We start from the raw sequence: 13143 nt of genomic DNA on the forward strand, positions 1-13143 counted from the left end.
GATCCAGAAACCAATGCATGTACTCCTCACATTAATTGTGAATACGTTAATCATGATAAATTTAATTATAGATTTTCAAAGATAATTAATAATACAAAAATGATATTTTAAAGTTGTATTGTCCCCCAAAACATGAAAAGTAAAGATGAAAAAAATAAAATTTTGAATAGACCATTTTGTAGTTATAAAAAAGTTATTCACTTTCGCCGAAAAAAAAACCGAAAAAAATATTGAAAAATCAAAATAAGTTGACCATTTTTTCGAACTCATCAGCCCAGAAATTCCTAAATAACTAGGGTTTGCTAATAACTCATAAATATGCATGATGTTAATGAGCATCCAAATAGAGGAGATCCGATCTCTTATCTTTGACCACAAAACAAGCATGTGCGACGAACAGAAGAAAGTGCTGGGGTTTCCCTGATCCTAAGATTTAAAAAGCTCTGCCGTTAATTTGCCGGTAAGTAGAATTTTATTTTAGATGAATGACACATCCTCCTATAATAGTTATACAGAATATCGCAATCTAGACGTTTTTAGCTTATAAATATAGGCAATTAGCTATCTAGGCTAGGGCTATTAATATAAGCCTACTAGCGAGGGCCAGTGGCCGTATTCACCAATCTCACTTAGGCTAAGGGAAATACTTACCCTTAAAATTTAAGAATTCCCTTAACAAAGGGAAACACTTAAGGGGTATTCACAAATGAGTTAAGGGATTCACTTACCTAAGGAAAACACTTAATTTAAGGGTAAAACTTAAGGGTAAAAATAAACATAAATATTCATGAGTTGTCCCATTGTCCAATCACAGAGGATTTAATTCCCCTATGGTCCAATCACTTTCCTCTCTAAAACTAATTTGCATATTTAAAAAAAGAGTAAGGGGTTGGGGGACGGGGAGGATGAAGAGAAAAGTGTATGGACGATGGCAGTCAAAACAAAAACAAGTAAATGAATATTAAACCTAGACTAATTTGTATGAGGATCAAGAAAAATAGGTCTAGCCTAGATGCTACTAACAAACCCATTCTGTGTAGGCCTAAACCTGTCTGTATTGAGGCATATGCATCCTAGGCTGGTTACTGGGCAGACCAACAGGGGGCCTAGCATCTCTACCTAGCCTAGACTGGGGCTATCTGCAAGTATGCATAGTACTCGCACATACAGAATCGTCAGCACAACCAAGGTACTGAATAGTTAAGGGAACTTTTAAGGGACCTCTGAGGTCCCTTAAAAGTTAAGGGGAAAATAGACCAAGTTAAGGGTTTCCCTTAACCTTAAACCCTTTGTGAATACCACTTAAGTGAAACCCTTAATATTTTCTTGATTTAAGGGAAATCCTTAGGATTTAAGGGAAATATCTCACTTAAGTGTGATTGGTGAATACGGCCACAGGTCTAGTTAGTACTACTACTAGTTAGTAAATAGTTTACTAGTGTAGTGTAGCAGCTGTGTGTAGACGGGAACCCACTTAGAGGCCTAGCTAGGTCTATCTCTATTTATCGTACTCACCTAGCTACTGTAGGCCATCACTCCACAACTTGCTATAGAAAATAGGCCTACTATGTTGCTGTACCATTGATATACATTTGGAGCTAGAATTAATGTCTAAAAAAAGACTAACTGATGACAAAAAACCGTACATTTGGAAAGTGATCAGGATACAGTACCAAAGATAATAAGGTAGAATAGATTGTTGTTGATATCAACCAAAACGAAAACACTAGTAATTAGATTAGGCCTTTGATGGAGGAGATGCACTTTTCAGGAATTTCTTACTGTACATTAGTAATAGTACTCAACAATTGAAAACTTCAGATTCTCATACAGAAATAATAATTATATGTATGCTATAAATTGTCAAATATTCAACTTTTCTATTTGACTTTTATTTATATTTATACATTATTGTTTTTAAATTTATAGACATAAGCTAATGAAGACTGGAACAGAAGTTATACCCATACTGTATAAAGGCAACTGGTGGTAGACTCGGTAGTGGAACACAAGATAAATATTGGATGATTATCATAAAGCATTTGGCAAATGTGTTGGTTGTTTTCCAGCTTTTAAAATGTTGTTTAATTTTCATAATAAAAGCAATAATATTTGTATAAGTTATCTTGCAAACATAGCAACAGCATTAAAGACCCCTTCCCTGCAATTTTGGACGTTTTTTGGAAAATAATACATATATATCACTTTAAAAACATTAAACCATGTCATTCCTTGTCTTAAATGTACGTTTTATGGTAAATTATGATAAAAAGTGAGAAACAATGCACTACCTAAGTAGCTCGCGGCGATCGACCTCTCGTGGACGGTCTTAGGCCTAGCCTAGCTAGGCTTAGTTTTGTAGGCCTAGCTGGTAAACATTCATAACGTACGAACATCGTACGCTAGCTATATACCTAGCCTGACGTTGTATAGTTGCTGCATTAATTGTCTTTCTATTTTTGCCAGACTCCGTTGATACAAATTGGGGAAAACCCGGTATTTTCGCTGAAAAGTTAGGAGTCTTCCATTTGTTTTGGCTTCACGATCGATCGAAAAGTGGGCAAATTACAGGTGAAAAACAAATATATCAATCCGCGCGCAATGCATTTTGGGATTTATAGCGGGCCGCTATAATTATTAGAATCGATTTATTTTTCACATTTTTAACCGTTTAAAGACGAAAAAAGTTATCGCAATAGGACCATATAGTATTATTTTTACATTAAATATATTTTGTGATCTTAAATTAGATCTCAAAAACGTAGGGAATGGGGCTTTAAATAAATAAAAAAATACTACTACAGTACACAAAATAAAATCTCCATAATTTTAATGTGTGAAGATTTACAGTAAAATACAGTATAAAATGAGTATGTACAAGTATATTTCATTGAATTTCTGCATTATTGTTGACAATTTATTTTCAACTATTAATTGATGTGTTGATTGTGGCATTACAGCAATAGCTTGTCTTCTGTGATTGTTCATCCATTTTAAAGTGTCATATAGTAAGAAACGTTCAAATAAATATTGTGAATGTTGCTACCACATTTTGTGTTGATTTCTTCACCATTTTCCACTACTTGCGCATATATATAGTTCATTCAATTAGTGTGTTAATACCTATTAAAAGAAAGACATTTTTTTTTATTACAATATTTACATAAAAAGTTTAATTGTGTGAATGTTGGTTTGAAAGCATTTTCAACAAGTACACATTCCAAAAAAATATTTAACTTAGATTATTTGGTCATTTTCTCTACTTCTCTACTAAAATACAGTAATTACATTACTGGATGTACAGTTTAATACAATTTTCACAAATTTATATTAGCATTAAAATCTAATTAATCATGAATGAAAAACCAAGCACCATAATCCCTCCTGGCCCTGGTGGTGACCTTACTTTTTATTTTTGGCAGCCAAAAGAGAATTAAATGTTCTGAAATGAATGAAAAGTGATATGAATAATGATGAAGGACTATTATTATAGTATTATACTAAAAATAAGACGTGTTAAAATTCACTCTACTAAAACCTTATTCTTTACTCCATGCTTCACAGATGAATGTAATGTTGTCTGGCCTAATCCTATTTAAAGCTAGGTGGCAATAACCATTAATAAGGCTTACAAGTCGTATTCTATTAGTATTAGCTTGGCCTACTACTACTCACTCAGACAGTGACTACTAGACTAGCTACTACTTACTAGGAGGCCTACTCTAGGCCTAGCCAATAGACACAAGCCAGTACAGCAGCTTTACTGGGCTAGCTAGGCTTCCTATAGGCCTGCTAACTAACAAAGCTGCACCATAGAAACTACAGTTCTTACTTACCAATCTGCTAAGGTCTAGCCATAGTCTTTTCTTCAAGATAGGAGTTGTTTTTTTGTTGTTGTATAACTACAGAACTAAATTAAACCGGAAGCCAGTTGGCTGCCAGCCAACCGACTTCCGGTTGATCATTTTTTACTTTAAATTACGATTTTCTCAGGTAAAAAATAATTTTTTTTCATCCCATTTAAGGTCAAAGTGAATAACTTTCATGTGACATTAAAATGGCCTATTCAATAATTTTTTTTTCAAAAAAATCTTTTTCAGGGGGACAATACATCTTCACAAGGATTCACAATAAAATGTATTCAGTAAAATTACCGTAGTTGAGTTATAAAATAACGTTTTTATCCTTAAATCACTAAATGTTAGGTAAAATCATTTTAGAATAATTACCTAATAAAAAGTGTTTACCAAAGTAAATCGAATTTTACCGCGGCCACCGCGGCCAGTGCCGTCGGTGCCCTCCCAAATGAATAGCACCCACGGCCACTACTGACCTGCCCTTTTTTTTGCGTTGGCCGTGAGTGCCCTTCCCGAGTTTTACCACAATAAAAACCACTGAAGTAGATAGAAAATAATGTCAAGAATATCGGATGAGACGCAAAACTATCGCCTGTCTTCGTTGCAAGGGGATTTCCCTAAACGCATTTAGACAAAACATCGAACATATTTATGTAACCAAAACAATATCGTTCCGGCCGCTGTGCGTGGTAAATCACGGTATAGATAGTACATTAAAATACAGGGGTGTACACTTTTAATAATAAAGCTAAAAACGTTCCTCGATCGGAGGTCACTGAAAGTATTAAAGTCGCACCACCCCCGCCTCAATAATCGAGCTAGCCGCCTTCGTTGAAAAAAAATTACACAGACTCCTAGCGCGCCGCCTATCCTCCCGCCGCCGATCCGATCAAACACACGCGATTCAATACATTGGGAAAACAATTCTATTTGACGCACACGCACCCTCTGATAATAAAGAAATTTCACACGATGTCTCGTGTCCTGAGACAAAAGTACGAAGGATCGGATCGGAAAAACAATTCCTTTTGACGTACACGCACCCTCTGATATGAAAATACCATGTGCGTTCCTGCATGGTGTAGTCCATTATACGTGTAAAATTAGGGGTGTCCACTTTTAGTACTAAAGTTAAACCGGTACCTTAACCCGAAGATCGTTGGAAGTATATTATATTTATATTTTATCGCACCCATCTCAATAATCCAGCCGACAGATCATCGAAAAAATTAACAAACGCCTTTTTACCGAACTCAAGGAAATGGTATAGTCCACAATACACGTGCAGAAGGCTAAACAGAGAGAGAGAGAGGGGTCGGCGTCCGTCTCCGTGTTTTGAATTCTTATAAATATGGATTATACTAACAAAAAAGCTTCAGGAATCGAAACTCGGAAAATAACAATAATTTATATTCTACAACATAATGTCATTGGCTTGATTTTTACCGTGTTTAACACTCTGTGTATGAATAGTTGTAGTTAAGGCCTACAAACAAATTGTTTTTGTACCCTGTGTTCTCCGTCCGCTGCGCCGTAGTGCTGCTAAGTGCTTGCTGTTGTTAGGTCTTTACCTGTTGGGCCTGGCTTCACATGCCTTTTTTGATCGCATTGTTTGAAACTAAACGAAACATTCAACACAGGAAGGTAAACTGTGAACGCTAAACATCGTACCTTAACAATTATTATTTATATGGATCGTAAATACACGTAATATTTATATGAAATACAAAAAGATGTAGGCCTAGACAGTCCTCTCCTACTACTACTACGCAATCTGATGAATAAGGGAAATTCCCCCAAAAATGTTTGCTGGTAGAATTTTTTTTTTTTTTTAATTCCACCCGGGCGCTCAACCGGAAACAAGCTATTTTTTAAATTTTAGCCTAGTTATTAAAATATTTTTTTATTTTGGCCTTGGTGCCCCTTCGATTTAAAACAAATGGCCTTGGTGCCCTCCCATTTGGCCTTGGTGCCCCTCAAATCAACGAAAACCGGAGGCCAAATGGCCTTGCCCCTAAAATCCCCAAATTCGAGGCCTGCGTGCGCGCTGTTTAATCTTGGTAATGAAAATGGAGTCAGCTCTCGGTATCCCTATTTATAGATTTTGTTCAGTAAATGTAGTCTATGGTGTATATCATTGAATTTGTATGATTTTGAGTTGTATTTTGAGCACACTACCATTTCGTAGAATCTTTCTTGGCTTTTGCGCGTACAGTTTTCTCTCTGCATGGTCTTTAGAAACACCCATCAGTAGATTTCGTTTTAAATTTTTAACTTGTTTACATACTACTTTTTAAAAATGTGGATTAGATAATTTTTTTGAAGAGATATGTAACACGATGGATAACCCCAGATCTGACCAGCTTTATGTTGCCTAAGATTAAAGAACGTGCTTGTATTGATTGGAGGAGTGATCTTGCATTAAAATCTTATCTTTTAGACTTATCAAATTATCAAAGAAACTCCCTACCTAGAAAAATATTTACTTGAACCATTAGACTTGGAAAGCGCAAGCATAAAAAAAGAGAAAGAGAAAGATATTCACACAGTTTGTAGTTAATAATTAGGTTAACAGAAATTCAGCCGATCCCGCTTCAAAAAGTTAATCAATAAGCATAATTTTAGGTGTAAACAAATTGAAATTCTCAACAAAGAAATACATAGAAATAATGCCCTCTATTTTAGTCTAGATTTGTATGCATTTAATTTAGGAGAGAATATCTCAACTGTTATATAGGATGATTTGACCCCAAGGAACAACATGGGATATGTGCCAAATTCGCTATCCGAGGAGAACATGCTCAAAACCAGGGTCAAAGGTTAAAAATGTGTGGTTCTTATATCTCGACAACCACTTGTCGTACAGATTTGCTTTTGGTGTCAAATTGTTCAGAATATATTCGGTCTAACACAACTTTTAGCAAAAAAATGACCGGAAATGCTTTTATTGACCTTTGACTCAAAAAATCATTGTTCTTTCTTCAGATATATTTATGATTATTTGTTAAAAAGATGTCCTTTAATCGCAAAAATACATACAAATCAAAGATAGTTCTTTAATAAAGAATCACATACCCATTTTTGCCCTAGTTAATTGTATACTATAAATACACAATTTATGGAAAATATGTTTTTGTTACCATGGAAACGTGTAACAAAATAAAATGTGTTGATTAATCGCAAAAATACACAAAATCGAACATAGTTAAAAAATTATAAATCACATCATGCCCATTTTTTCACCAGTTAATTGTATAAGATAAATACACAATTTTCAATCAAACTGTTTATTAAAAATATGCTTTTGTAACCATAGAAAATATGTAATAAATAAAAATATGTTGAATCGTAAACATTTTTTGCACAATGAATTTTCTTTTTCAAACTGTCAAAATTACATCATGTGTTTGAATAAGTGCATTTTGTAGGATTGTAGATAATAAATAAATAATTTTGTTTGACAAATCCAAAAGAAATTACTCGCATTCTTTAGCTTTCGCCATCTTGGCTGATGGCTTGATCACAAGTGATCCGGTCCACTACTACTTCCTGGAAATCTGTTGTTATTGTTTCTAGGTGACGTCATACTTTTTCGTAGCAGTGATGTGTATACGTGATCGAGATATACAGCCCCTTCGTCGCGGTTGATTGCGTTAGTCCCCCTCTTTCTGATTTGGATTGCCTCTCTGATTCTACGCTTGAATGGGTTAGAGTCTCTGTCAAGAATTTTTGCCCCATCCCAATCGATGATATGGTTTTCTTGCGCTGCATGGTCTGTGATGGCGGATTTGTGGATTTCGGATGTTGATTCCTTTCTTGTTGCCCGAGTGTATTTACGATCGGTGACCGTTTCAGTGTCTTTTTGGTGTTCTTTCAGTCTTACTCCAAATTGACGACCTGTTTCCCCAATATACGATTTCTTGCAACTTTTGCAAGGGATGTCGTAAACAATGTCACTTGTTTGGGTGATGTCCTTCTTGTCTTTGGGGTGGACTAAAATGCTTTTAAGAGTGTTCGTTGGACGCATGGCATGTCACCTAGAAACAATAACAACAGATTTCCAGGAAGTAGTAGTGGACCGGATCACTTGTGATCAAGCCATCAGCCAAGATGGCGAAAGCTAAAGAATGTGAGTAATTTCTTTTGGATTTGTCAAACAAAATTATTTATTTACATCATGTGTTCATTGAAGAATTTGTTTCTGATAATTGTCTTTCATATTTTCTTCCATGAATGTAGAGATTAAATACCTGTTGATAAATAATAATTTAATTAATTAAAATAAATTAACTTTAAAAAATAATCTGTATTAATTTAAAAAAATGTTAACTGAAGAAAATGCAAACATAGATTTTTATAGCAGTATAACAGTTTTTAAATTAATCAATTAAAACTAAAAACCTACAAAATATGATTCCTTTCATACTTTATTAAAAAACATAATCCTCAACTAGAATTTAATTCGTCACTTTGACGAATTATAGGTGATCATTTTTATCATTTTTATAAAATTAACATTTTTTAAACATGCATGTACGTTAACATACGATCGTTAAAAGTTGATGTACGCCATCCTATGACATGATTGCATATACACTTATAGTGCTGAGTTGTACCTATGTGTCATACAATATGTACAGTAGTGTAGCATAGGTGAAATTACGGGACTCGTATCGTGTTCTAATTTTTTGGTATGATGGAATTTTCAAAATAAACTCGAAGATGACAATTTCGAAAGATAATGAATTGAGCAAATAAATATAAGGATTGGAAGAAAATTTGACACGTAGAAGCGCAATGCGCGGTCTTTGAAATTTGTATAACTTTGACTAAATAAATTTAAAAACTACTTTTTAACTTCAACTGGCCATATGATAACATCACAACATCCGATAGGCTTAATTTTAATATGAATTCATATCTACATTTCATCAGCTTTCATAATAAGTTATAATCTTCAAGGTCACCTTTAATTCTGAAGAGCTATAAGATATTCAAATGTATGGTGTAGCTGAAATTACACGACCTAGGTTATTCAAGTTTTTACGCGTGATGACGTCATCAAAATAAAAATGTTGACAACTCATTAGAAGAATAATTAATTGAGCAAGCACATACTAAAAGTTGTGCGAAAATCGGGCTCAAATAACGGAGATGCGCTCTATTGAATGTGATAACCCACACAAAAAGAAAAAAATTCCTAATTTTTTAATTCAAGTGGCCATTTGATGACGTCATACCATTTTGTACGTCTAATGTGTATATACATTTGTATCTACAACTTATTGGCTTCCATAATAAGTTAAAAAAATTGGGGGTCATCTGCCATTCTGAAGAGTTATATTCATTTTAAAAAGTCCTTATTTTTTACCATTTTTAGCACTTTTGTACAATTAGTGTGCGCATTTTGTCATTTTTAACGTGCTCGTATAGCGTTATTTTAAGTCGGAATGGACTCAAAATTGGTGAATGTACTAAGGATTGTGAGTAGAATGTGATTTATACATCAAATTTGATTTTTTACGCATTTTAAGAATCGTGCGCACAAAAACACATTTTTGCGCAGTAATTTTTTGAAACGCGCAAATGGCCTAATTCATGCTCTAAATTGATCAAAACCTAATTTTGCGCGTTTTAAATTTTTAACGCGCGATTTCACGTGCATGACCTTGAAACGCGCAACTTTTTATTTGCTAATATTTTTACCCTTGACCTGAAGTTTACCTGTAGTGAATTTCATTAATATGTCATAATGAATTATGGAGATATGATTGATAATGTGATTTCACAAAATGGCGTATAAATGACGTCACGGATGAGTGATCACGCTGGAAAGCTGATTAGGATTAAGTTATATTATTTGAAAGATATTTTGGTAATCATTGACATTAAACTTTTTGAGATAATTGTTACACAAAATAGTGTACAGAAACAATAAAAAGACTAGACATGTAACTCGTCACTTTGACGAGTTAGTTATCCGCACGACAAACGCCACGTGCACGTCATATGTTAGAATATTGCACACAGAAAAAGATTATGACCTGAACTGAAGAATATGATATGTTATTATTGCTGAATTTCTATTATTTTGATTCATATAATATAGTATACACAGTATAATCTGTATCCATATCACATACAGTGTAGAATAGCTGAAATTACGGGACCCGCTATTTATTGCAATTTTTAACATGTTGACGGTTTTAAAATGAAACGCGCAGGTAGCAATTTCGGAAGGAAGTTATCTCAGCAACAACATATTAACGTGTAGAAGAAATTTGAATACGTGAAATATTGATGCGCGCTTTTTTAAATGTAATGCATTATGACGTAAAAGATGAAAATACGACTTTTTTTATTTAACTGGTCATATGATGACGTCACAACATCTGATTGGCAAAATGTTTACATAAATTCGTATCTACAATCCAATAGCTTCCAGAAAACGTTTTAATCATGATTATCACGTTTTATTCTGACGACCTATAACAGATTGAAATTTACTGTAAAGACGAAAATAAGTAACCCACGTTATTTACATTTTTAGACATGATGACGTCATAAAAATTAAAATATTTTTAACTCATACGAAATATAGTTGATTGACCTAGATAATATAAAAATCGGGGTAAAAATGGAAAACAGATAATTGGAGATGCGCTCTATTAAATGTCATGCGCTATGATAAAAGATACAAAAATCCTATATTTTATATTCGCATGGCCATACGGTGACGTCACAATGTTCGGTTAGCCATATTAATGCATGATCCAAAATCTACAACTCATCAACTTTCAGAATATGCAAAAAAAATTACTTTCACCGTTTAGTTTAGGAACTACGACTGTTTAAAAAAGGGCACAATTTTGACAAATTTTGACGATTTTTTGAACTTTTTCATAAAAAATGCACGTAAATTATCCAATTCAACGTGCCCGTATGACGTAATTTTAAGTCGAAATTGTTCAAAAGTTGGTAAAATTACTAGAAAAGGCTGGAAAAACATAAATCACGCGAAAAAAAATTGTTTTCAACGCTACGTGCGTACCGCGCGCGTAAAAATTTGAGCGCACGTGGGAATTTTTTACATGCTCTAAATGACATGAAACGCGTAGAAAGTTGATTAGATATTGATTTTTCGCATTTTGAAATTTTAAACGCGCGTGCACGCGTAACTTCGTGTGAAACATGCCAATTTTTTTTCACATTCAGTTAGCGCAAGATATCAATTAAACTTTTGTTAAGTTTCAATTTAAATTGCTATATGGTTTTCAATCTATGTTAAATAGGCGAAACTCGTAAAAATGCGCGTAAGTCATGTTGCGCAACTCTGACGTCATTCAAAAATAGGAGGTGCACAACTTCACCTGAATGATCTCATGCTGACAAAGTTATAACATGTTATGTTTACACGTTTTTGAGATACGCGAGACACAAAAATAGAGGAGAAAGAAAGAAAAAAAAAAAAAAAAAGTAACAGGACAGTTACAAGGAGTTATCCGCTGAGTGCGGATAACTAACTAGACATGTAACTCGTCACTTTGATGAGTTTGGTTATCCGCCGCGCAAGTGGTGCAACATTAACATTAAGGGGATAGGTTGAGGACAAAAGGAAGTGTTCACGTTGGCATTATGACCTGAACTGAAGAATATGATATGTTATTCGCTGAATTTTATTATTTTAATTCATATATAGTATACACAGTATAATCTGTATCCATATCACATACAGTGTAGAATAGGTGAAATTAAGGGACCCGCTATTTATTGCAATTTTTAACATGTTGACGGTTTTAAAATGAAACGCGAAGGTAGCAATTCCGAAAGGAAATTATCTCAGCAACAACGTATTAGCGTGTAGAAGAAATTTGAATACGTGAAATATTGATGCGCGCTCTTTTAAATGTAATGAATTATGACGCAAAAGATGAAAATACGACCTTTTTTATTTAACTGGCCATATGATGACGTCACAACATCGATTGGCAACATTTTTACATAATTTCGTATCTACAATCCAATAGCTTCCAGAAAAAGTTTTAATCGTGATTATCACATTTTATTCTTACGAGCTATAACAGATTAAAATTTACTGTAAAGATGAAATTAATGCCACACGTGATTAAAATTTTTAGGCATGATGACGTCAAAAAAATTAAAATATTTTTAACTCATGCGAAAGATAGTTGATTGACCTAGACAATATCAAAATCGGGGTAAAAATGGAAAACGGATAAGTGGAGATGCGCTCTATTCAATGTGATGAGCTATGACGAAAGATACAAAAATCCTAAATTTTATATTCGCGTGGCCATACGATGACGTCACAATGTCCGGTTAGCCATATTAATACCTGATCCGATATCTACAACTCATCTACCTCCAGAATATGCCATCCACAAAAAGTTGACCGTCTAGTTTAGAAATTACACTGTTTAAAAAAAGGCATATTTTAAACGAATTTTTTAACCTTTTCACAAAAAACGCGCGCAAATTGTCCAATTCGACGTGCTCGTATGACGTATCTTCAAGTCGAAATTGTTTAAAATTTGGCAAAATTACTAGGAAAGGCTGGAAAAACATAAATCACGCGAAAAAAATACGTTTTCAATGCTACGTGCGCACCGCACACGTAAAAATGTTCGCACGCGTGGGAATTTTTGAAATGCTTAAAACGACATGAAACGCGTAGAAAGTTGATTATAAATTAATTTTGCGCATTTTGAAATTTTAAATGCGCATGCGCGCGTAACTTTGTGTAAAACACGCAATTGTTTTTCAACAGAAAGTTAGCGCATGATATAAATTAAACTTTTGCAAAGTTTCACTTTAAAATGTTATTTGGTTTTCGACATATGTTAAATACGAGAAAATCGTTAAATCGCGCGTACGTCACGTTGCGCAATTGTAAACATCATGAAAAGCTTCGCTTGACGACGTTACATAAATGTCAAAATGTTAACATAGTTAACAAAATGTTATGTTTGCAAGTTTTAGAGAAAAGCATTACACAAAAATCATACAGAAAGAAAGAAGATTAAGAAAAAGACTAGACATGTAACTCGTCACTTTGACGAGTTTGGTTATCCGCCGCGCAAGTGGTGCAACATTAACATTAAGGGGATAGGTTGAGGACAAAAGGAAGTGTTTACGTTGGCATTATGACCTGAACTGAAGAATATGATATGTTGTTATTGCTGAATTTTATTATTTAAATTCATATAGTATACACAGTATAATCTGTATCCATATCACATACAGTGTAGAATAGGTGAAATTACGG

At 33.9% G+C, this 13143-nt stretch overlaps 1 protein-coding gene across 5 annotated transcripts in view; it reads left to right on the plus strand.

The window, feature by feature from the left end:
• The window catches only part of LOC140040717 (large ribosomal subunit protein mL45-like), a 124772-nt gene that overhangs the window by 781 nt on the left and 110848 nt on the right, over positions 1–13143 (plus strand). Inside the window, exons 1-2 of one of the 5 annotated variants that reach the window (XM_072086858.1) lie at positions 892–950; positions 1930–2053. The exons of 2 other annotated variants lie outside the window; for them this stretch is intronic. Coding sequence is in view for 1 of the 3 variants with exons in the window: in XM_072086856.1 (XP_071942957.1) it covers positions 1148–1189 (42 nt within the window). In the remaining 2 variants the exon portion in view is untranslated. Of the gene's footprint in view, positions 1–891; positions 1190–1929; positions 2054–13143 lie in introns of those variants that run through there. 2 more of the 5 variants (XM_072086857.1, XM_072086856.1) reach the window with 2 other exon arrangements.

This window comes from Antedon mediterranea, chromosome 2 (assembly GCF_964355755.1).
Source record: "Antedon mediterranea chromosome 2, ecAntMedi1.1, whole genome shotgun sequence".
Taxonomy (NCBI): domain Eukaryota; kingdom Metazoa; phylum Echinodermata; class Crinoidea; order Comatulida; family Antedonidae; genus Antedon; species Antedon mediterranea.